Genomic DNA, 24,842 nt, shown 5'->3' with positions numbered 1-24,842 from the left:
CACTGTTCAGGATGCCAGTGGACAAATGCTCACATTCCTACAGTGTCCCCATAGTGAGGTTACAAAGTGACCTCATCATGCTCTGTAGTACGCTATAGTATCATTTTGTACACAATACTATAGTTTTAATGTGAAAATGGAGGCTATAGTAGGATCCCCCAGGGCCCCCCCAAACCCCAACTTTAGTTAGGGAACAAATCTTTTTCAAGACATAAGGTCTTCTGTGAAAAAGGTTTGCAGCAGAAATAGAATATAATAATTTCCTTATTTACGTGGCCCTGGCTTTTTCAAGGGAATGGGGTGAAAATGTAGTTGTATGTAAACTTTATTATTTCAGTTTATATTGTGTTCAAATGGTGCATAATCCTAAATAAAGTTGTGATTGTGATGAATCAAATTACCATGAACTAATTGGCACACAGGGCAGTGAATCAGTAGCAACTGCATTTATATTCTTTTAAAATCTTTTTTAAAGTCCTACCATTTATGAATATCAAACTGTCCACAAATTAAAAAAATAAAAATAAAAAAAGTAAGAAAAAAAGCATACAGTCTTCAATAAAAAAAGGAGGATTATTTAGGCAATTATGTTTCTGTATTATTCTGCATGTCAGACAGGTGCAGTGCATTTTGCTCTTGAGCCACCTTTCAACCAGCAGAGGGTGATCTTCATCCACAACAGAGCATCGTCCCTGGTTATGTTTCCACAGGCTGCTGGCTCAAAATGTTTTACTCATCTGAGTTAAACTATTATGTACATTCAGTTGCTGGTTTATTGACAGTGGAGAGCACAAAGTCTTAGAAACATAGAATGATCACACAGTTCAAAACTGAGCATTATAGCTTTCGTGAAGGATTTATTACAGAGTTGTTGTATCAGACTGCTTTAATTTGTGTACCCTTAAACTGGCAACTGAGCGTATATAGTGAAACTCTAGTCCTGACTGCATTATATCCTTAAACATCTACATCAGAAATATTATTATTATTATTATTATTATTAACATACTGAAAAACAGTTTGGAGATACGGCACCTGTGAGAGCCCCAGTATTGAAACCGAATTGATGTTTTAGTGTCAGGGGCCCAAAGTGTCAGGGCCCCACCCCCCTGGCCTTCGCCTGCAATATATCACTCAGAGACAAGTACCGACCACAAAGACATGCAAAATGACCACAGATACATTAAACAACTACAAAAAGATGCAAAGCAACTGCAAATAGACACAAAATACCTACAAAAGGGGGCAAAACAACCACAAAGAAACACAAAATGACTACAAAGAGACAAAAAACTTCTACAAAGAGATGCAAAATGACCACAAAAAAACACAAAACCATAGAGAGATGTGTAATGAATACAAAGAGATGGGAAACAACAAAAAAGAGGCAAACGCATCACAAAGTCTGGCTCTTGGTAAAGATGTTAGGGCGTTTTGCATGTCTGTGTACAGGGGCATAATCCGTCCATGCCTTCATGTCAACACTCCACTTAGTGTTACTATTGATCACGCTCATTCTCAGACATTTCTGAAACAAGAGTTAACAGTTGTAATGTGGCCGGTATGGCTATCAAACAGTGAGGTCAAAGGTCAGAGTTGAATGGAGAGCATTCAAACCTCATGATAAAGGCAGTGGCACCAGGTTCCTCTGAATTATGTCATGTGGTGTTTGTGCTCCTCACATAGTGGGCTGCCCTCATTACACTCCTGTCTACACAGCAGCACCCAATATCACCAGTAGATGTGAGAATGCCCAGTGAGATAACCAGTATGTGTGAATGTGCATTTACACTGCCCACCAGGACCAGGAGTGTGTCTTTGTTTGTTGGTGTCACATTTCAGTTCCTCCCAGCTCCTTCTCTATAAAACACCAGCGGTCAGAGCAGCTCAGTGGGGTTTGTTGACTTCCACCCGAGGGGACTTCACTGTCAGCCTGGGAAAGACCACTGCGCCGCCTCCATCACCGCTGGTCTCTGCAAACTGCCCCAAGTAACAAACAAACATGGCTCCTTTTGAGAAATCTATGGAGATGATGCCCTTCAAGCAAAGGAAATGCCTCGGTAAGTCACATTTTGTTGCTTGCTTTAAAACATTGAGCTCACACCGTATTGATGCTTTTGTTAAAAGTGTGAAATGTGTATAAAATATTTCTTTATAGAGACAAGAAAAGATGAAGTATGCAGCATTCGGACAAAATTCCCCAACAAATTGCCTGTGAGTTGATTTTCCATACAAATATAAAACATTTAATCACACTTTATGTGTGTGTGTGTGTGTGTGTGTGTGTGTGTGTGTGTGTGATGGCACCAGCAGCTTACCCCAGATGTGTTTTTTTGTGTTCAGGTCATTGTTGAACGTTACCTCCGTGAAAAGACTCTCCCCCTGTTGGACAAAACTAAATTCCTGGTTCCCTTCGAGCTCACCTTGGGTCAGTTCCTCTGCCTGCTCAGGTAAATAATTTGTGACACTGTGTGTTCGTAGAATCAATAGACCTTACTTCTCAACCAGCTTGTTTTGGAGTTTTCTAGACTTTTTCTTCTCAAGCCAACCCTCCATTCTCTCCACTTTCTCCCCCAAGCTGTCAGGTGTGCCATTATTCTCTTCCTGCCTCCCTCATACTCTCTTTTTTGTCCTAAAAATCTGTTGTTGTTTTCATCCTTTCTCCACCTCTCCAACTGTCTCTTTCTTTCAGGAATAAGATTGCCCTGGACTCAACCCAGGCTCTGTTCCTCCTAGTGGCAGAGAAGAGCATGTCCTGCATGTCCTCCAGCATGGGGGAGGTTTATTCCCGCTACAGTGACACTGACGGCTTCCTCTACATCACCTACGCCTCGCAGGAGATGTTCGGAGCACCTCAAACAGCAACCAGACCGCCCTGCTGAACCTGAAGCACATATAATTAACTGAACCACACAACCAAACTGGAGGAAAAAAGAGGCAAGCAGAGACTGTTTTTGTCCAGTTCTTTTAAGCCCTGAATTGCAGCCTACCTCATGACACTTTCTGGACATTCAAATGCAGCAAATCACTCTTTTCTTCATGCTCTGCCACCTGGACAAGACTCACCCTGATGATGATGTCTTTGTTTTAGACAGAGTGGTTGTGAGATTCAATACAGATGCAATAGTTCTCCAAAAGATGATTTTCTTGGTCTGTTCTATGTCTTTGCTGGTCAAACATGTTCATATCTTCAGATACATTGCTGGAATTCCAGTTTAGTGTAAAACCACCACCTTCTTCACTCTACACAAACAGGGTCAATGTCTTGCATGTAATCAGACTCCTTTTTTTAGCACTTATCTCCCCCTGTCGCCTCTCCTTTCTTTGATTGCCACTTCATCCTCGTCCTTTCCTTAAAAATGTGAAACTATGCTCTGGACTCTTGAGGCCCTCATTGAAAACCTGGATGTCACTTGAATGCTGAATGATTTGTTCTGTATCCGGCTGTCAGTAGAGCAAAAAATAAATCAATATCATTTTAATTTATTGACTTTGTGTGATATTTACCTATAGTTTATAAAATATTTAAAGTTAGCTTGCTGCTATGAAAAAGATGGTCTTTTCAAAATGTCACTTTTTTAGGTGACAGCTATGTTTTTTAGTTTGAACTCCAGATGTTTTAGGTCATTGAATAGAGTTTGAATGGGTTTCGAATTTTGTCAAACCACACAGAAGCTGTTTAATCCTTCAAGTTAAATTAAAGCATCAAAAGTAGACATTGTTTCATAACATCTTAGGGCTTTTTAGGGTGGTTAAGGCTTCACTACATTAACTGTTGAAGCTATGGTGTTGTTACACTTGAAATCCAGTGATTTTACCGTGCACTTGGAAGTCGGATTTCACTCTTTTCAGCCAGATGTCGGTTACCTTCCGTTTTGTTTGTGTTGGAATTTTAAACTCTGGTGGATTTATGAGGACTATGGTTAACTGCTCCTCAGATCTCTGCAGGGTAAATTGAGAGCTAGACTATCTGCCCAATCTGAGTTTTCTCTCGCACGACTAAAACAATTTTTGAACGTACACATGTTCCCCTAAAACAAGTTCCTTCCTGAGGATATTTTGCAGCGGCTCCATGACGATTGTGATTGGTTTAAAGAAATGGCAATAAACCAGAGCACGTTTTTCTCCCATCCCGGAATGCTGTGTGGACTAGCCAGACCCTCCTCCGCAGTGCTGTGAAGGAAGGTCTGGCAAAGCGAGACTACTTGTACTCAGATGTACTGTAAACACACATACAAGTGCCCCCAGTGGCGTAAAGTACTTAAGGCAGGCCCTAGTGCAGTCTAGTATCTGCCGCTTTTATGTTTGAAAGGCATGACATGCTTGCTTGGCTTGCAGATAGCAGATTTTGTGCATAAACTAGCTACCAGAGGGGCGCCTGGGTAGCTCACCTGGTAGAGCCCGCGCCCATATATAGAGGTTTACTCCTTGATGCAGCAGCCGCATATTTGACTCTAACCTGCATATCATTCCCCCTCTCTCTCCCCTTTTATGTATTCAGCTGTCCTATAAATAAAGGCCTAAAATGCCCAAAAAATAATCTTAAAGGGACGCTATGCAGTTTTGGCAATTTCTTCGCTGTTTTCTCACATTCTGCTCGCACGTTTCTCTATAGAGCTCCCCCTACAGCTTCGGAGAAGATATTTGGCAACGCTGTTGTAAAAACTCATTGGCGACTCTCCCCCCTCCCATCTTCTCCCTCTGGTCATGTGCATTTGTTTTCATAGAAGCCGGCAAACGCACGGAGCCATGTCCACTGAGGTAGACAGCTAGTAAGCCCGTAACAGACAGCAATCATAATAAAAACCTTTACAGACAATAGCAAACATCCTGAGGTCACAATAACAAGAAATACAAAGATTAAACAGAGTTTATCCCAAAGATACTTACAAGTACAACAGCAAGGTCAGGTCAGCATCAGATTCGCAGGCTTCTGTTTGTCTCAGTTCTCTCCATTCTGAAAACGCAGGTCCTATGTTTACTTGTGTCTGACTCCTCGCTCGGTCAGTCTGCCGTTTCCTCTTTCTCTGTTCCTCCTAGCTTTCTGCTTCTTTATTGCCGGCTCAGCCATGACGATAGTGTGAAAAACTCCATCGCTACCGTGTTCTTATAGCTAGCCGGTTCCTGTGTGTGTGTAGTGCCGTGAAGCAATTCGTTACACCGCGAGACCTGCTATAACGTGATACCTGACACTGAGGCCGGCGGCCCGCCGGCCGAAAGTTGCAAGGGTGTTTTTTTCGCTCACAGGCGCTAGGGTGAAGTGAGACGACCACCATTCAACCCGAAAAAAAAGTCATATAACCATTCCAATGACTCTGAAGCTGTTCAGTTAAGGTAAATTAAGCAAAAAAAAAAACTGCATAGTTCCCCTTTAACAAAACCAAAAGCTACCATACATCGTCTTGTCACATGATCAAATAGAGACTTGACATTGGTCAACATCAACATACATATTACCCAGCAATCATCATTGCATATCTGTACATGGCAAAAATACCAAAGAAAATAAAATCATATATTTATTTCAATGAATAGTTTTGAGATTGCTACTACTATTTTACAAAAACAAATTAAAACAATGACTCCCTCTACAGGGCCCCACACGGGCCCCAGTGCAACTGCACTGCCTGCACTGTCTATAGTTACGCCCCCAGGTGCCTCATTCCTCACCTGCCTCTCAGAAGCGACACTCCCTCCACATGATTGTGTCATATAAGCCTCGCACAATCAACTATCTGCAGGGGTCAGAGGGTAGGGGGGGGGGGGGGGGGGTATTTTTAGATGTAGAAGTGACAAATGTGACCCAAAACCCTGAGAGAGAGAGGGGGGGTAAGAGAAAGAGTTGGGGGGAGTGACAGGATTACAGTTGAAAAACAAAGAAGCAAAACAGGGAAAAGCTGCTCTCCGTAAACATGTGGAAGAAAAGGAGGGAAGAGGGAAAAAGAGATGGGGGGGAAGATAGTGAGGTCCGAACGGACAGGAAAAAGGAAACACTGTATAGTAGAGATATACAGTGGGGGGAGTGAGACAGCTATCCAAACACACAGGGACGTACAGTCACTTCACATCACTGTGGGCATTCAAGCAGCTCTCTGTCAATATATTATCATTCCAGAACAACCCTGAAGCTACTGCAAGCTGTAAATGATCTAATGCATGTGAGTAGGCCTACTAATGCTCAATAAAACAAAGTCTGCAGCAGGTTATTTCCATAAGATTTTACAAAAAGCAATTGGAAACATGCAGAAGTCCCTATTGAACATTGTAATTTCCCCTTGCGGGATTAATAAATTATTATTATTATTATTAATAATAATAATAATAAAAAGAGTAGAATTTTTGGAAATGTTGAATTATGCTGTAAATATAGATCATGTCGTCTAGAATCTGACTTTACAAGTAGAGAAATGAGGTTACTTCAATGCATCACTTTAGTTTTTGGTTTTGAGACCAAACCGAAGATCCAGCCACTTGTAAGTTTATGTAAACTACAGTAATGCTGGAAAAATACAACATACAATTTACACCACATTAACTGACACTCTGTGCTTTACAACATTTTGACAGAAACCAAAAGAAACTTATTTTTCTTAAATGTATGCCACACATAAAATGCTTTAGTCTCTACCTCTTCTCTCTGATTTAGAAGAAAGTCTGAGTTTCTAAACCATTTATTTTGGTTGTAATATAATATATATAAGATTTTAAATTTATTGTGTATCTGTTTTCACATTTCTTATTATGATATATTTATTGCTGTTATTTGATCCATTTTATCCTTCTGATCTTTAACTATGCTCTTCATAGAAGTCTGTCTTACATGTTTTATAAACCGATGGTCTGGTCTTGTTCAGAGTCCCAACCTGTAGATCAAGAACACAGGATAAATTAAGGGGTGTAGAGATTCATACAAAATAATGCATTATTTTCAAAATTTTCTCAAATGTACCTCTTTTTTTGCAAAAATGCTAGATATTTTCACCTCTTGAGGCCTCACAAATCCTTCAAATGAAACAATCCAAGAAGGGAAATCCCTCTTTGATTTAACTGCTTACAACTCGTGGCCATAACCTGCGACAAACATTATATTTATATGTTTTACATATATTTTTGACTGAAAATAAGTGTTGTAAGTGCTGGTGCTATTTTTGGCTGAGACACTCCAGTAAAAAATAAGAAAGGACACAACCATACATAGTGTTAAAATTGGCCCTAATATGAGTCTATCCAAACACAATACCTGTAATAACTTATCAAGACACAAGAGAGCGCCTCTGGACTTTATCAAAGATTAAATCTGCCACTCTCGGAAAAAACTGCTGGTGAGCATCATGTGTATGCAACACTGACTGATAATCTAGGGAATCAGTGTGCAGAACTTCAATGAGTCCCCCTCTCTCTCCCCTTTCTCACCTGACCTGTCAAATTAAAGGTGGAAAAGCCCCCCAAAAAAATCTTTAAAAACAATAAAAAAATAAATGTGGACATGCGTGCAGTGAAAGAAATAGTATGGGAATGTGTTTGTATAAGTCTTGGCCTTGCATCAATCACCTGGCTGCTGCTGCCTTGACTAACAAGGTTCACGTTGGGGTAAAATCATATAACGCCTTCAAATTTACTAACAAACACTGAGGTGCATCTGATTTACGTTTGTTATACCGACATTATGCTTGAATTATGCAAACAGACCCAGTCAGAGCAGATTCACACCTGCCAACTCAGGTTATATAATAGTATAAGTTAACGAAGTGAACGTAAAGCGAAGTTATAAGCAGCCAGCTTCATTTCTATTCAGACTCTAAATATGACTTTAATAAAGCTACAGCTTCCCGTCTTTCGCTTTATGATTTGTGCGTGTCTGCTTGAGCCTGGACTGAATTTCTAGTGGTGTAAATTGTCTCCATGTGTCCTGAAAATGCTCCAGAGAAAGTCTCAAGTGTCTGCCTCCACTGCTGGTTTCAATTTGCCCTCACAACTATGTAGTGAGAGGCGACTTGTGTCATGGGAAAATGGCTTTATATGTCCCGTGGCAGTGCTGACAACTCTCTGTCCTACAGAGGGCACTGCACTACATTGAAACTATCGAAATAGGGGCATTTAAAAAAAAAAAAAGTCAGTGTCTTGACGACCTCTGGGTGACACGGTCCTTGACATGACCCTATATGACCAATGACAACAAATTAAAGCCACAAAGACAATTACCCCAATTTCCTTCCAGTGAGAGTTTGTTCTGTGAATCAAACATCTGATTAACTTAAATCAATGGTATGTATCAAATATTCAATGAAAATCCACATAACCACAAGTCAGATGGTACAGTATTCATTTTTATTTACCTGGCAAAATAATAAAAAGGGAAGCATTTGGAAAGAGTCCAAGTTAACAGTCAGGAAATACAAAAATATAGATGAAACAATTCTAATAGCTGTTTTTATTTATTTCCTCTTTCTCTCTCCAAATGGAAAAAAAAAAACTATATTTCTTTGGATCAACATATAATAATATGGACTGTTACTTAGAAGACATCTTTTACACAGGATGCACAAATCCATGTTCAGCCCCATCATGCGACTTCCAACTACCCATCAGTTCATGATCAGGTAATGTCCTTTCATCCGTTTGCAAATCAACCTCACTCATTTATTTTTAACAGATACCTAAATATTATTCCCTAATGCACAAAAGATGAACCCTCCCCTCCCCCCTCCCCCCGACCCCTCCAGTCTCTCTCTGGTGAAAACGATCACAGCGATACCTCCTCATGGTGTGTCAGGAAGCCTGGAGACTCACAGCTTGATGGAGGATGATGCTGTTCATGCTTGTAGTTGGACTTTTGTCTGAAGAGTCCTGAACATGATGCAAAAGCGTTGACATGGCTGGTCTCCAGGCTGCCCCTCCTCCTCCTCTTCTAGGCCTCCAGGGCTGTCCCGCGTTTGGACGGTGGCACCAGGTGTTCAGGCAGCGCGGGCGGCAACTCGTGACCCTCCAGCTTCACTTTGATCAGGTGGTTGGCCAGGGCGAACTCCTCATCATCAAGGAGGCCATCTTTATCCACGTCTGCTAGCTTCCAGATTTTTCCCAGGACCGTGTTGGGCAGCTTGGACTTCAGCATCTCCTTCTTGGCTGCAGCGCCGGACACTTTGCCGTTGATTGGTGAGAGGGTGTAGAAGATCTCATCATATGTAGGCTTGTCGCGACCCACCACCCACTCAAGCTCATCGATGCCTTCGCTGGCACCCTCTCCATAGCCATGACCAAAGGGACCATTCATGGTTCCCTCAAAGGCGCCACCCTTGACGGACTGGCTGGGCATGGCGGCTTCTTCCTGGCGCACCATCGCCATGAGACGTGCAATGTCGTTGGCGAGCATGTCCTCCACCGCCTCCAGCAGCTTTGGCTTCAGTGCTGCGAACTTAGAGAAGTCCTGGCCATTCAGCAGCTCCTGAAGGGAATAGGGGTTTGAGAGAAAACAGGAATTGGTGATAGAAATAGATCAGTCTTCAATGGCTACCAATGGGTGTAGCATGCAAGAAGCAGGATTTCCTGACAAACCAGGAAAAATAAATCTCATCCCCGCCTTGGCCCATCCTGGAGTGCAAGGGCAGGAAAGAAGGGCAAAGATGTGAAGAGAGTAAAGGTTGGAAGGTCATTCTACTCTGAACCGTTTGTTTCTAACACTTTATTTAACTTTGACTCTAGAAATAGAGTCAAAGTTGTTATTGCATCAAGTAGCTCATGTAACTCTGAATGGTACATATCGGTCTACTGTGTAGGTGGCTGGATTCATCTCTGGAATGATCTTTTTCTTTAATCTCACCTGCATCTTGGCGAGGTTGGGGAAGTCTCCAGGTGAGATCTGGTGCTCCTTCTCGATCTTGTGGTAGATTTCTCCCAGGTTGGCTATCAGCTCCTTCTTCTTGGAGTCCTTTCCAAACACACTTGGCATGTCCTTTTTCAGAGAGCTGATAATGTAGGCCTGTACCTGCGCACCATAAAAGAAATAGGACAGACTAATTTAGGTGATTATTGAACTGCGCTTTCGTCATTACCGTGGGGGGTTGGATTGTTTATACTGTATTCTAATCATTTTTAGTTATTTCTCCAAAGCAAAAGTTGAGTGTATTTAGTTTTGAACTAGTGATGAACTGAGATTTTGGTGTTCAAGGGAACATATGCTATAGGGAGTTGACTCTGTAATAAAGTACAGTGAGAGAGACCTGGCTGGAATCCCTGTTAAACTGTCACAAAATGAACATCTAACTCAGAGGCTTTCTGATGCTATCAAGAAAACTATCAAAACACTAGAAGTCTGTTTTCACATTCAGGGATGCAAACACATGTATGATGGAAAAAAAGAGAGAGCTACCCGAAGTCAGAGTGCAGAACACAGTGCAGCAGAGCAACTTGGTTATATTTTTTGTGGAACTTTTTTTAAATGTACCTACGGTATACAGCAATGTATGCATATGGGGTACAAGTCACCCAAAATGACGTGGAAAAAAACGACATTTGATGAAAAGCGAGTTGTTTGCATCCCTGCACAGCCATCTGCTGAAGGAGGACAGTTCTCTGTACTCACCTTAAATCTAAGTTTAACACGTGTTTGTACAATTTTGTGACAGCTAGTCTGGAAGCCAAACATGGTCCAGTATGCAATTGTGAGGTGGAAACTTGAAACCTCCAGAACACAAACACAAGAATGAGGACTGAGTGAAGTAAGAGACATCTTGTGTCCAGCAGTTAAACTATTAAAAAGGTGCCCTGCCACACGTATTTCATTACTTTGTGGTAATGTCTGAAGTTCTACCATGGACTCTGTAACATGTTTTGTGGAAAAAAATGCCTTGGTTACCTTGTTTCAAGCCATTCTAGCATGGTATAGAAAGCCTGCAGGAAGACTCAGCTCAATTTGTGCCAGTTCTCATTAATATTCAACGAGCTAAGCTGCTTGACTCTGATTGGCTAACAGCTAGCCAATGAGAGCCTGGCTATCAGCATCCTTTACCCAGCGCAACTGGGTGAGCTCATGAATAGTAATGAGCTCAGGCAACATGATGTCAGACTGACCAGCTTTTGTAAATGGCCTGATTTCTCCACTTATTTCTTTTCAGTGGCTAGAGCTGACAGAGGATGTAGCAGTTCATTTTCACATTCACAACATAACACAAACACATATGGACCTAACATATTTCAAAAAATACAAGTAAAAACGGTTTTGTGTGGCAGGGCACCTTTAAAAAAGGAAAACTGTTTTGTGTATTTATAGATGCTGGACTTTTAATGAAGCAGAAGAAATATATGTAGATGCAATTTTAACAATCAAACTTTTTGTAGTATTTCCATGTGTTTTTTCATGGGGTCTAAGCTGTGAATGTTTTCATATATACATAGAGACTAGAAGCAGAAATAACAAATAATCCCTCTTCTCTTCTGGTTTATCAAATTACTGTCATACTTGTACTAACTTCTGCCTTTGGTTAGTTAAGAAAACACCAAAGTTGCATAAAACAGGATCCCTCTCTTTTGGGGCTTGAGGACAGGGGGCAGTGATGAGAGAATGAGAAAGAATGAAAGCGAAAATAAGATGGGTTGACGCAGCTTTTTAAATCCGGTGTTTTCTAGCCACTCTAGCTGCATTGCACTAGAGATGGCAATGTCTGTCTGTCGTCTTGTTTATACTGACCTTGGCAAGGCGTGCTCGTTTGATGAGGTCATTGAGTTTGCGTAGAGCGGCGTTCCGTGGCAACGACTGGATATCTAAGAACAGGTCCTGCTCCTCTGCCTCAAACAGCTTCCTGTTGTCTGGGACCAACAGGGGCTGGGCCCAGAACGACCCAATGTACACACGCACCACCTGGAATCAAGTTAGTTTAATAAGTTAACCTCCAATAACCTCCACTGATCATCAGGTTACACTTTACTGCCTACACCCACACAAGAGGAAAACATTTCACCAGTCAAACATGACACTGCAATCTGGCTAGAAAGTGTAAACAGAAACAAAAATAAATGTGCATACTCAAAATAGACATACAGGATGTGTGACAATGCAATACAGGGCTGTGAGGTTGACAGTGAAGCAACAATAAAAGGTTAAGTGTATGTGCTCGGTGCTTCACATCCTTTAGAGAAGCTCAAAGTCAATGAATAATTCTCTACATGTTCCAAAGGTTTCTCTGGGATCGGTTTATGAATATGGCCCTGGATCAAATATTAACTGAACAGTCAGGGAAAAAAAATCACAAGACAAGCTGGGTCACACGATATCAGGTAGCACAACTTTTTTTATTATCACTTTTGTTACAATGACAAACTGAGAACATTAGCTGAAATATTCTTAAAATCTGTCACTATTCAATCACCGTCACCTAACCTCTGTCCAGACGTACCTAAAATAGCTACATGTTCCCCCAAAACATTAACATTTCATTACCAGATCCAACTGAGATTGAAACGTTTTCCCAATCAAATAAATGTGTGGATTGCGACTAAAGCACACATGTGAAAAACTAATGCTTTGTACCTCAGGCGTGTTGATGATTTTTCCCAAAGACCACATCAGCGCTCCGTAGACCCTCATCAGCTGCTGAGTGCTGATCTGGTCCGCCTTGTTCAGCACCACACGCATTTTGTCCTCGTGGTTCTTCAGAGCTCGGATCACCTCGGAGAACTCGTCCGAGATGTCCAGCTTGTGGGCGTCGAACAGGAGGATGATGCGGTCCACGCGCTCTGCAAACCACTCCAGCACCGCGGCAAAGTCGTAACCTGGAGAGAGAAACAGAGAAGAGACCGTGTGTTTAAAATGGGATCTGCACAGACACTGTTGTGCCCCCGATGACTTTCACAATTGCCCTGAGTCTTAAAGGACAGAAAGTGCAGTTTTGTCTCCCTGCCAGTGTGCAGCAGTGCGTTTCAAAATAAAATACTTTGTGTTCAATGGAAAAAAGTTGGTGTTTTTTTTACCCAGACAGAAAAATAAATAAATACATTTATAGCTGTAATTGCAATACCATGAAACCTTGATATTTTTGCTGAAGGTTATCATACCGTCAGAATCTCATACCAGCCCATGCCTAGACACAAGGTCAGAATAACATTAAATATGATATGTATTTAGGCTGGAAACTATTTGACATTAGTTTTCCAAAAGAATGCTACATTAAGTAAAGACAGGTAGTATTCAGATTTTGCGTATCATGTCAACTACTCGGTTTCTTTGTTGTCAGACATTTCTTTGATAATTCAGGTTTCACATGTTATACTTCTGGTTTACTTAACACAGATTACTGCACAGGGTTCACTGATATCTTAGGCTAATACTGAAGCATTCTTGTAAAGAATATTCAATATAAAATAGCCTTATATTATGTGTTGTTGGTTTAATAAAATCTTGATAATCAACTGAGTGAGATTCAATTCAGAGCCGTTATAGTTTATCAGAACTGTTACAGACCCAGTCAAAACGGTTGGGTACGGAGGGACATGGACACTGAGGTAGCCTACCAGCATGTGTACTAACTTACAATAAATTGTCATTGTCTTGTTTTCCCCACTCATGTCAGCATAAGATAACCCTAACCCTTTGCACTAGTACTGTGCTTACAAATAGCATACTGGTGTGGAGAAATACAAGAGTTTAACATGACAACGATACAATATTGACTGATTGGAGCCATTGAGCAATGGCTCCAATCAGTCAATAAATTGTATGTTGGCGCATGTTTCATTGTGGGTTCTACATTCATATTCCAAGTCTTGTTGATCCAGTAATGTAAAGAGAAAGGACTGTTTCCCCTGGTTACCTATTAACTAGCTTTACTGAGACAGCAGGAGATGCATATGAAGGTAAAGACAGTTTGAACATATTGAAATCCTTTTTGGAAAATCTGAGTTGTATTAGGAATGAAATGACCTTCATCAGGGACAGTTTTCAGCAATGTGCCTTATAAGAAACAAGCTTGATATTAATGAAATAACAAAAAAGGAAGAACTATTTACTTCCTTTGGTTATCTAACCAAGGCATTTTTCACAGAGCTTTCTTTTGCCTTGAGGAGCCGAGGAGGGAGGGAGGAAGAGAGAATTATGGTTCTGATTAGTCCGTGTGTCATCTAATCAGAGAAGAATGTAGTTGCTCTAAAAGCTCATCTTGGCTGTCGCACAATCAGGGGTAGATCTGCTGCACATGCACTCCAACATAGCTGGCTTTTGTGTGTCTGAGCACATGTATACAAAAGAGAGAGAGAGATACAGTAGATGGACAGAATGAGACTGTGATAAAGATAGATTAAAAAAAAAAGAAGAGAAAGAAAGATGGGGGTGAATAAAAGTGAAAGTAAAAGAAAAACATAAGAGATGGATGCAGGAAAACCCCTTCAACAAAGAGGAGTTTGTGCCTATTTGTGTGTATGACGACATGTGAAAGTAGAGGGGGATGAAAGTGGAATATTTAAAGTCCACGATCCCTGTGGGAGCCAGCCGAGGACATTTGCTCATTCTTTCTCAAGTCTGGTTTTGACACACGTGTCAGGGAATCAGACAGAGACAGCTGCTCAAACTTACTTATAGCACATAGCATCGGCAACAGCTGTGCCTCTACTATGTGTATTGACATGTAGGGATACACCCATGCACTCAGGCAGGCCTCAAAAATATGTGCCAATCACTGACAGAGAGCAGAGAAATGGGAGAAGACCTGGCTGTAGAATTATTTGTCTAAAATCTGTTCATATAAGAAAACACATTATCATTCAAATCTACAGTATAATTAAATACTAGTTTTGCATTTTGGGAAACACACTCACTTTCTTGCAGAGAGTTAGATGAGACAATTAATACCACTATCATGTCGGCACGGTAAATATGAAGCTACAACGAGGGGCTGGTTAGTGTAGCTTAGCTTAGCTTAGTATAAAGGCTGGAGATAGAGGGAAACAGCTAGCTCGGTCCAAGGGCAACAAAATCCACCTACTACCACCACCACCTCAAAAGCGCACTAATTAACACAAATATCTTGTTTGGTTAATCCATACATAAACCTAAGTGTAAAAATAAATTAGGGCTGCATCTATTTTAATCTGCATTCTTTTTTCCGATTGTTTGGTCTAGAAAAGGTAAAAAGTAATAGTGAAAAATGTCCATCTCAGTTTCCCAGAGCACAAAGTGATCACTTCACATTGATTTGTTTTTGACCACCAATAATGTAAGACAAGTAAAAGCAACAAAGAGGCTGAAACCATCAACGTTTTGGAATATTTGCTTGAAAAATTACTTAAACTCTGTCTAAATAGTTCCTGATCAATTTTCCTTTCGATCAACTAGTCAATTAAATGTCCAATAGATTCATCTCTAAAAGGAGTAGTCCCGCATGTAAAAACACAACTTGTCGTTTCAACACTTCAGTTTTTTACGAGATATAATGTGTTGATTAGTGGGCTTCATTGTTACTTGATTTTCTTACCTGTTGACAGAGCCCGGCTAGCTGTTTTCCTCCCGTTTCCTGCCTTTCTACTAAGTAACTGTCTCTGGCAGTAGCTTCATATTTAGCATACAGACATGAGTGGTATTTATCTTCTAATCTAACTTGAACTGAAAAGGTGAATAAGCGTGTTTCCCATCATGTCAAACTAAACCTTAAACCAAAGCTACAGGGATATGTTAATGCCACAAGTTTTAAAAGTTTCAACTCAGCTTCTGACAAATCTTTTTTTTCTGTCAGCTAAATTTGCTAAATTGCATTAAACGTGCCACTATCCATGTCAAGTCATCAGCAGCAACTATGGGAAAGCCGCCAACCAGTTCTGCAAAATCACAGTTTCGTTATAGTTTGACACTTTATGGTTAACTAAAGTACTAACTCTGAGCCACACTTGCTGACCTCAGCAAAAATTATTCCATAATAATAAAAAAAGCATTATGCAATGACAAAACGTCCATGAATGGACAACACAATTTCATTGTTTCTGAATGTAAAGCTGGCTGTACCGGCACAAACACATGCCCTTCACACTTCAGCTGCGCAATGCAATCAGTCCTGTTTATATATGACACAGCGAGTACAGTATGTCTGGGTAGTACAGTATTGTATCTTTGTTTATATAGAAACAGTTAAGAGGATAACGTGTATGTGTGTGTGTGTATGTGTGTGTGTGTGTGTGTGTGTGGGTGGGCGGGCTTGAGAAAGTGAATGTGTCTCTGTTCTGTTCTCAAATGTATAAGTATGTATGTATAGAAACAAAACTGAGGAATGAGGTATCAGATTTCGTTTGCTCCTCCTCTTTTTGGATGAGGTCACCTCAACAGGAGACAGTCTTTTCATTCATACAGACACTTGCTTTAGTTTCTTTTCAGATGGCACACATTTACGCTTGTATGTTTACAGTTGCTCGTTTGGCCTTTTCAGTGTCTTTGCCAACCCTCCGTATTCTATTAATTTATGAATCGTTGAATGCAATGCGTATGAAATGTCAGAAAGCAGTGACAAATGCCCAAAGTAAGGTCTTCAAATTGCTTGTCGTGTGTTTCCAACAGTCCAAAAAACAGATACTAGAGAAAAGCAGCAAATCCTCATATGGAGAAGCTATAACCAAAATGTTTGGCACTTCTGCTTGAAAAATGCCTTAAAGTGCTCATATTATGCTTTTTGGCTTCTTCCCTTTCCTTTATTGTGCTATATATCTTTTTGTGCACGTTATAAGTTTACAAAGTGAAAAAGCCCAAAGTCCACCCCAAAGGGACTTACCATCTTCCAAAGAAAACACTGTTCGCAAACTGCTCCAAACTTCTCTGTTGTAGTCCAGCTTTTACTTCCGTGACGAATGTGCGTCACTTTGTAACACACGTTATAATGCTTGTCTAGCTGCTAGCATGGCGTACCCTCATACTCTACAACTGACTAGCTAGCAGTACTTACTGAGCATGTGCAAACAACAAAGATGGTACAGATGTGAGATGTCTCCCTCTGTAGCTAAAACAGAGCTCAACACACAGGGTGAAAAGAGGAGCTGCAGCAATGTGCAGTACAACAAATATATGGTGTTTTCTGAAAATTAAAACACATAAACCTATTCTGGTACAACCTCTAAAATACAATTATGAACCCGAAAATGAGCATAATATGAGCACTTTAAATGATGAATCAATCTGTTGATTGACTGTCATTTAAACTCTATGTCTTAATATTTTCTCTCTTTTCCTTTGTGCTGTGTGTCATAGGAAATCCGACTCAATAATAAAGAGCAGATTTACTGACTGTGTAACAGCTCTCTGGGGCAGTGGTGGTGGGAGGAGGGCAGTCTTGGGAAACTCTCTGCTATGTTTGCCATTTTACTCCACATCCTTTCCCTAGAGTACACAAAAAACTTATGTATGTGTACTTCCTCTTAAAGGGGCTTAAATCAGGTAGAAAAGGCAGAAGCTGTGTTCAGCTGCACTGTTATCTCTGCTTGAGTTATGTAGGATCATCAAAAGTAAAAGGAAAACTGTGTATGTGGCAATTCTGAAGTGACCCTGTTGGTCATAGAATTGTTGCTGCACATGGACAATTAGATAAAAATATTAAATGATTTATCTTCACAGAGCACAGGGAAATGACTCAGATATAAAGTGATAAATGATACAGCACAGGACAAATAGAGAGGGTACGCAGCTGCATAGAGGAAATCATTTGGATTATTGTTGTTAATTCTATCTTCTAATATAAACCTGGCTACAGGCCCATCTGAAAACAAAAAGAAAGATAAACAAAAAAGAGGGAAGGATGTGAAAGAGAATAGTGCCGTACAAAACCACAGGTACAGAGACAGGAAATTAACTTCACAGTGGTTTGTGTCCTCTCCGTGCTACCATCAAGCTGTGAAGACCTCCATCAGATTGACATGACCTGTTTGGTTAGGCTTTGAACTGAGGACTTTAAGAGTTAAATATAGGTTGGAGAGCACTATGAGCGAGAGAGTTGACTTTGTGTAGCGCATGTCAAAAAAATACCAGAGCGAGACTGTATGTAGGTCGGGTATGTAGCAGGGTTCCTTTTCATATTTGAACTTGTGACTTCCTGTGGGTTCATTTTGCATAATGTGATTACAGTATGTCAGAGTTTTAGAGCAGAGAGGGTATGGCTCTGTTAAACAACAGTAGCACTAGTGAGTAGGTGAGTGAGAGAGTGAGTAAAGTGTGAGTGTTTATGTCAGCCAGACCTCTGCTTATCCTCTGTTTCTCTCCGGACAGGATTCCAGGAGTATCGATGATACTGATGCTCTCCAGGACGGGGTTCGGCATCTGGGCACACATGAACCTGCCAAGAAAATACAGTAATGAGAGAGTGGACCGTGCAGGGCACAGAGGGGAGAAAAAGAAAGTTAAAGAGAGTAGAAAGAGAGGGAGGATTGAGAGAGTATGAGACATAGGGGTAGAGAGGGAGGGCGGGAGGGACACAAAAAAACAAGTAGGGTGAGAATGTTTATACATAAGCTTGACATTAAACAGACATTATTCTGCAACCTTCATGCTATGAGGCACTAACATTCGTACCCTTACTCTACACACAGAAAAAGACTTACTGAAAAAGACACACAGCTAAAATACAAAGTAGCAGTGGGTGGATAAATAGTAGGTAGATTTTAACATAATAATGGAAAAGTACCAGAGTTTTTTCACACAGCACATGTTATGCCTGGTGTTTGGTTGAACCTTGACACTAGGGCTGCAACTGCAAATAACAATAATTCTAATTATTGATTCAACTGCCTATTGGTTTCTAGATTAGTTTTGTATCATTTGGTCTGTCCAGGGGGACATCTTCAAATAGTTTGTGCCATTTTCTGTTGGTCATCTAATTGATTAATTAATTAATTGTTTCAGCTGTAGTTGACACTCTTGATCTTTGGATCTTAGTTTTTTCTTCAGCAAAAACAGTGAGACTACCTCATTCTGATTTTTCAAACAGTGGAGGAGCTGCTTGTAGGAGGTTACCATTGATGTTTGAATGTTAGGGAAACACTGGGACAATACATTATAAGTTCCGAATTGTAGGCCTGAGTCATTCCCAACGCAACATAATACACTACACAATGGTCTCCTTCAAGCTGGGACACTGGGATTTAAACTTTAAAGGGGAGTGCGGCTCTCCAACAAAAATCGAGCCAAGGCACACACACTCATATAAACACAGACAGATATACACACTATGAAATGTTAGAGGATGAGTGGTTTTGCATAACGATAGTTGTGTCCCACTGAGAATAACGAAGGGGATTGTTATGACACCCCACGGCTCAAAGTACTACTTCTCGCTCTGCTGCCCTTTCCCTCATTCTGAACCGATACTCACAACATAAGCTCAGAGGCACCGGGTCACAAGACCAGGAAAACCATGCTTTTACATTCCTGGGGCGGACACACACACACACACACACACACACACACACACACACACAGAGGAAAAAGGAAAATCCAAGGACAATGAACAAGTCAAAGAAATATGAGAGTTGGGCTTCTTGCATAGAGATCCTATGCATGCTATAACATTACAATAACAGCGATTGCCAAAGATAACAAACATGCAGGTCTTTCCACTTCCTCTCATAGCTAATGTCGTATGATATCCAGTTGGAATTTTGGCACAGGTTTTCCATTTAACCATCTATCCTGACATTTTCCACACAGAGCTCGTCGGAAAAAATGCTCTGATGAACTAGAGCTGGAATTCTTAGAAACAGTAGACCCTACCAGGGACGGGGGCCCCGACAGCTTTAAACTATCTGAGATCCTTTGCTGTTCAATTATGTCTCGAGAAAGTGAGAAACCCATCTTCTCTGTAAGGCTGCGGTCCTGTCATGAAGGCCTGGGTTAATACTCCACATCAGACCTCTCATGTTATGGGGGTCTGGGTCCAGCTGATGAAAAAGAGTCTTCCTCTCTTGCACCACCTCCTGATCTATGACCTTCCCTCAAATCTTAAGCTTAACTTCCCGTAAAGAAGAGGAAATAGGGCGGCTATCACTAGGGATGTGGACAGGGAGGAGAGTGTCACTATTCCATTTGCTTCCTCTAAAATCTAGTGTGTGTGTGTGTGTGTAAATTATTTATATATCATAATATATATAAACATCTCATTTGTATTTGTTTGCTATGTGCTCTGTAAGGCTGTGCATGTGTCAACCCCTATCTGAGTAAACTGCAGAGTCAGTGTCCTGGAATGAAAGGCCATGAGCAGGACAGGACGGAGCGGGACAGTGTTGGCCAGTGCGGAACTTAAACTTTGCTGACTCAGGTTTTACTGACTAATGGCTTACAGAGAGCACAAACACACAGAGGCCCTCTGACTGCAGAGGTATTTTAACTAATGAAGCAGAAGCTAAAATATATGCAGGTTTATCTGGAGTTAGGCTACTTTTACAGAAACATTGCAATTTAGTACAAATCAGCGCACAATCTGAAACCAGGCTGCTTCAAAAAAGAAATAGTGGGAAAACTGTCAAAAGATTGGCAAGCTAGTAGAGTTTAGGGTTTGCCAAATCCGAGAGCAAACTGTAGGTGTGTGGACCACATGACTGATTTCTGTTTACTCTCTTCATAAATAACTGATTATATCGAGGGGTAAGTCCTATCTGAGGCTGGTAGTTAAAGGCTAATCTGCAGGTTAAAGGACTATGGTTAAAGAGCTTGGTTACACTGTGAAATTGCCATAATGCTGAGCAAGGCCTTGTGTGCTCCTCTGACATGGTATTTTCTCCTCCACCTTAAAATCAGTCAATTAACAATCTGATCCTTGATATCTTTATCTACTTAAAACTTCTATGAGAAAAAACACATTCAGTCAACCAGCAGCTGAAGGCCAATCCAAATAAGTTTGGCCTTCTCAAAGGAAAGTTGAAAACTGGCCCAGTCTGAGCCAAAAGCAGCCCAGATCCAAATGTTTGTCTGGATCTGGTTCTTAACGGACTTTTTATCAACTGTAGACCTACTTTGGGCTGTGTGCCATCACAACTTAATAATTATGTATTTGGCCTACACATACACAGAGCTGTTCAAACAGGTCATGCACCTGCTATGGTCATAAACACAATATTCTGTAATGTATGATCATGTGAGTTGTCCCTAAGCCAATGAATGACCACTCAAGCCTGAATTCAGAGAGAACCACAAGTCCCATGATATCACAGGATTGCGTCCAACAGTTTGACAAATGATGCTACGATGGAAAATAGCCATTGTTTGTACACGATCGTATCTGGTTTCCCCTCAAGTCTGTAATAAACTCCAGAGGGGTCAATCAAGGCCTGTGAGGTCTAACACCCCCCACTCTTTTAAAAGGGTTATCTGAAATTCTTCACTTTTCTGAGTTTGACTGATGCCGTTGCTGGAAGCTTGCTCTCATGCAAGATAAAACAAACACTCCACATAATTGAGGGAAGGGATAACAGGCGAACAGGCCAAATATCTTGGCAAGTGTCAACTAGAGTGTTTAATACAAAATATGGCTAGACAACCCGACTGATACTCTGAAGCTAAAAGGGCAATACAATCATGACAAGTTAGTCATTTGTGTATTATTTGTCCATCTGTTTGGCTGGCTTTTCCTGTGCAGGGTCACACCACCACACTGGCCACTGAAAAGAGAAGGGCTATACCCACATCCTTTACAGGAAGTGACACATCTACAATCAGATGTCATCACAAATCCACAAACAATAGATTGGATTAAGATGTTTTCCCCAAGCATCGTCACGCTGACTCTGACTCAGAGTACCTGGCTTGTGCAGTCTAACCTTGCACTCTGAATTTCTCTCTATACTATTTGTTTGTTTTCATTTTCTCTTCTGTTTTCACTTTTGCTGTTTTCTATCATTTCCAAATGTTCATCTTGCATTAATGAGTGAAAGCCCCACCTGTGCAATACTTCTGAGTCATGTGAGTTTTTGCCATGAGGACTTTTTTTTTTACACCAGACATCAGGCTGAATACCAGGAATACGTATCACTGAGTGATTCATAAAACATTGGGAAGTCCTCTGGGGGTGTTCTTAGACGCTCTGGTTCATCAGGCATGTGGATCAAACGCCAATGAGCTGAATGTCTCAGTGAAACACTTGCTAACTCAATTAAACAATACTACAAGAAGACAGACACTGACACCAAAAAGCTATAAACCTTTGTGATAAGATTTCATAAAGCCTACACACAGATAGTGAATAAGGGAGTTGGCTTGTCGGCTTCTACTGATGAGGTAACACTTATATGACCAAGGGGTACGAAACTTATGGCACCTACATCCGAGGGCAGGACAAGGTCAGCTTGTTGCCTAGCAACACCCAGAACTATTTCAATGTTCAAGGGGCCAGGCTGTGACATTGGAACAAAACCATGTGTCACCAGTGGCTCTGTCAGGTGCTTCAAGTAAGAAGTGCCTGAATAAGGGCAAGGTGCAATGTTAACTGGCAGGATTTGATCCAAAGTGAAAGGACTTCCTTGTCAATGGGATCAGGTATTAGAAAGCACCGCCCTGTCCTTTGCTTTGCCATACACAGAGTGGCTCTTCCACACAGCTATTGACACTGAACACCAGCATTTTCTCAAGATGACGAAAGAGGGAGAACTCTCACACTCTTGGCTCTGAGATGGCTGGGAACAGAATACTGTGAATTCCCCTGTGTGGTACCTTACATGTAAGAACATGTCGGGAGGGCATTTAAATCATTGGGTAATGTGCTGTTTTGACACGGTTCTCAACATACATTTGTATAAACTAATGACATTTCAAGAATAATAGGACATTAACATGACATTCATTTCAATCCCACATTAATAAATAACTGTAGGGCTCTAACTGCTAAATTCCTATAATCTTAGTGTATTACATTGTTGCTCAGTGTAAGCTCTTTAATGTGGTCTGGGGACTTGGCACTGGCTTTACCTGTTGAGAAACGCGTTGCCAAAGGCGTTGAGTTTGCGGAAGGGCTTCTTGGGGTCGACAACCAGAGCATTACCCGGTATCACCCCGTCCTGTTCGCCATGCATCACCGCGATGAAAGAGTCAGTTGTCGGCTCGGGGCCAATGCGCATACCGGGGAAGTCCTGTTCCATGAGGTGCCGGATGAAGGTGGTCTTCCCGGTGGAGTACTGCCCCACAAGGAGGACCATGGGCTTGTTGTCGAAGTCGGCATCTTCGAGTGCAGGGGAGTGGAAGTCGTGGAATCGATACGTGTCCTCTAGCGGGAACAGTTTGGTCCGGTAGAGTCGCCGCAGCCCCTCCGACACGTTCTGAAACAGCTCGGGGTCCTTCTTCAAGTTTTTCCTGAACATGATTACTGCCCTTAGTTGACACAACTGTGTCAGTCTCCCCTTGAATAATTATCTGGTTTTGTGGCGTGGATCTCTCACACCGTCAAGAGAGTAGCTGCCTGCTGGAATGAAGCAACGGCTGGGCGAGGTCTTGAAAGGTTTTGTCCCCACCCTCCTCTTCGTTAGCTAGCCACACACAACGAGTCAGTCATTCAGGGAGGACTCCCTCGTCAGCTGACGTTGGTTTACGTAAGATGGCCAACTACACTCCACCATAAATAGTTAGGCAATTAGATGTCGTCTAATACTACAGAAATGTGGCAATATAACCGCTACAAGCTATCTTAGAAGTTAGCTAACTCGCTTAGCAACCAGCTGTCAGTGAACCCCTAAAAAAGAAGGCTGACACGCTTGCAGCGGATACCGGAAATACACATATTTCACAATAAAAGCGACAACGATGCCGATATAGTGGTGGGGTATTTTTATGCTTCCAACTTTAAATTCCCCAATTTATCAGTTTTGTCTGTATTGGCAATTTTCCTCCCACCAAAGGGCCATAGTGATATATATATTTTCAGCGTTGTTTGTATTTTACACAGTGATATTGTGTATTTCTTTCGTATCAATTTCTTTAGTTTTGGAGTTTTTGCTTTTTGCTGCAGAACAAAATGTTGTTTTGTTTTATGGGTATCAACAGAACACAAATGGATTGACCTGTTATTATAGAAGCATAAATAACTATGTATCAATTATTAGTTTTCACACAAACATCCTCTCACAAATACTATTTTCTACCCTGAATTGAAAAGATCATTTTATTCCTTTATTTTATGGTGTCAGTACGACAGCGTTTCATTTGTTAAGTTTGTATCTGATATACTATGTCTTGATCTATACAGCATATGGACACTCAAATGTAAGCATTAATTAATTGATGAATTCAATTATTCTTTCATTCATTTATTCACTCGTCAGTAAATCTTCCAGTAACGTTTTTACCTTTTAGCCTACAAGCAATTTTGGTTTCATATTCATGAGGTTTTGGTTATAATTTCAAATGGCTATATCTAATTGAACAGAGATATGGTCAATAAAACCTTTATTTTTTTATTTTTTACTTTTATTGTGTATTACTCAGACGGGTGTATATTTTTTTATTTTTGATGTATTATTTTGTTTTGCGGGCATTAGTAAGCACTTGAATTGACCTGTTATAACAGCAGTACAATTCATTCAAATCTCATCCAAAACATCCTCTACTCCTTTCACTCTTAACATTGAAACTCAAAATATTCTTCTATTCTAGTCCTTTGAGACGCCATTATGTCAATATGAAAGCCTTTTATGTTTAATTTGTCAGATTTACATGTGATATTACCATTTAAGTGTTACTTATGTAGTTTTGTTTTCATTTCAGACAGCTACTGTATATGAAATGTGCATACATCAATTTCTCTCTCTCTCTCTCACACACACTCTCACACACTCTCTCAAACACACACAATATGTCATCTATATGTTTTCTCTGTACCTACAGCACATAAAAAAAAGACACACAGAAT

The 24,842-nt window shown here is 40.9% G+C and overlaps 2 protein-coding genes across 2 annotated transcripts; one reads left to right on the top strand and one right to left on the bottom strand.

Annotated features, from left to right (window-relative positions):
* The first annotated feature begins 1,912 nt into the window (after window positions 1-1,912).
* map1lc3cl (microtubule-associated protein 1 light chain 3 gamma, like) lies at window positions 1,913-3,467 on the top strand. The gene is made up of 4 exons (XM_078261395.1): window positions 1,913-2,060; window positions 2,159-2,214; window positions 2,344-2,450; window positions 2,693-3,467. The coding sequence occupies exons 1-4, from the start codon at window positions 2,003-2,005 to the stop codon at window positions 2,880-2,882; spliced, it is 411 nt and encodes a 136-aa protein (XP_078117521.1). The 5' UTR covers window positions 1,913-2,002; the 3' UTR covers window positions 2,883-3,467.
* A 5,321-nt stretch (window positions 3,468-8,788) lies between these two features.
* ehd1a (EH-domain containing 1a) lies at window positions 8,789-23,672 on the bottom strand. Its single transcript, XM_078260493.1, has 6 exons — window positions 22,910-23,672; window positions 18,193-18,290; window positions 12,524-12,765; window positions 11,684-11,854; window positions 9,818-9,982; window positions 8,789-9,442 (listed from the first exon to the last, which is right to left on the bottom strand). Exons 1-6 carry the CDS (start codon window positions 23,296-23,298, stop codon window positions 8,909-8,911), a joined length of 1,599 nt encoding a protein of 532 aa, XP_078116619.1. The 5' UTR covers window positions 23,299-23,672; the 3' UTR covers window positions 8,789-8,908.
* Window positions 23,673-24,842: the final 1,170 nt, after the last annotated feature.

The sequence above is a fragment of the Sander vitreus genome, chromosome 10 (genome assembly GCF_031162955.1).
Source record: "Sander vitreus isolate 19-12246 chromosome 10, sanVit1, whole genome shotgun sequence".
Classification (NCBI taxonomy): domain Eukaryota; kingdom Metazoa; phylum Chordata; class Actinopteri; order Perciformes; family Percidae; genus Sander; species Sander vitreus.
This window is presented reverse-complemented; position numbering and strand designations above follow the sequence as displayed.

Excerpts from the sequence above, each read along its gene's own strand:
- map1lc3cl (XM_078261395.1), top strand. The coding sequence starts at position 2,003 with ATGGCTCCTTTTGAGAAATCTATGGAGATGATGCCCTTCAAGCAAAGG. Across the intron at positions 2,061-2,158 it reads CAAGCAAAGGAAATGCCTCG|AGACAAGAAAAGATGAAGTA; the intron begins GTAAGTCACATT and ends ATTTCTTTATAG. Across the intron at positions 2,451-2,692 it reads CAGTTCCTCTGCCTGCTCAG|GAATAAGATTGCCCTGGACT; the intron begins GTAAATAATTTG and ends TCTTTCTTTCAG.
- ehd1a (XM_078260493.1), bottom strand. The coding sequence starts at position 23,298 with ATGTTCAGGAAAAACTTGAAGAAGGACCCCGAGCTGTTTCAGAACGTG. Across the intron at positions 11,855-12,523 it reads AAATCATCAACACGCCTGAG|GTGGTGCGTGTGTACATTGG; the intron begins GTACAAAGCATT and ends ACTTGATTCCAG. Across the intron at positions 9,983-11,683 it reads AACGAGCACGCCTTGCCAAG|GTACAGGCCTACATTATCAG; the intron begins GTCAGTATAAAC and ends TATGGTGCGCAG.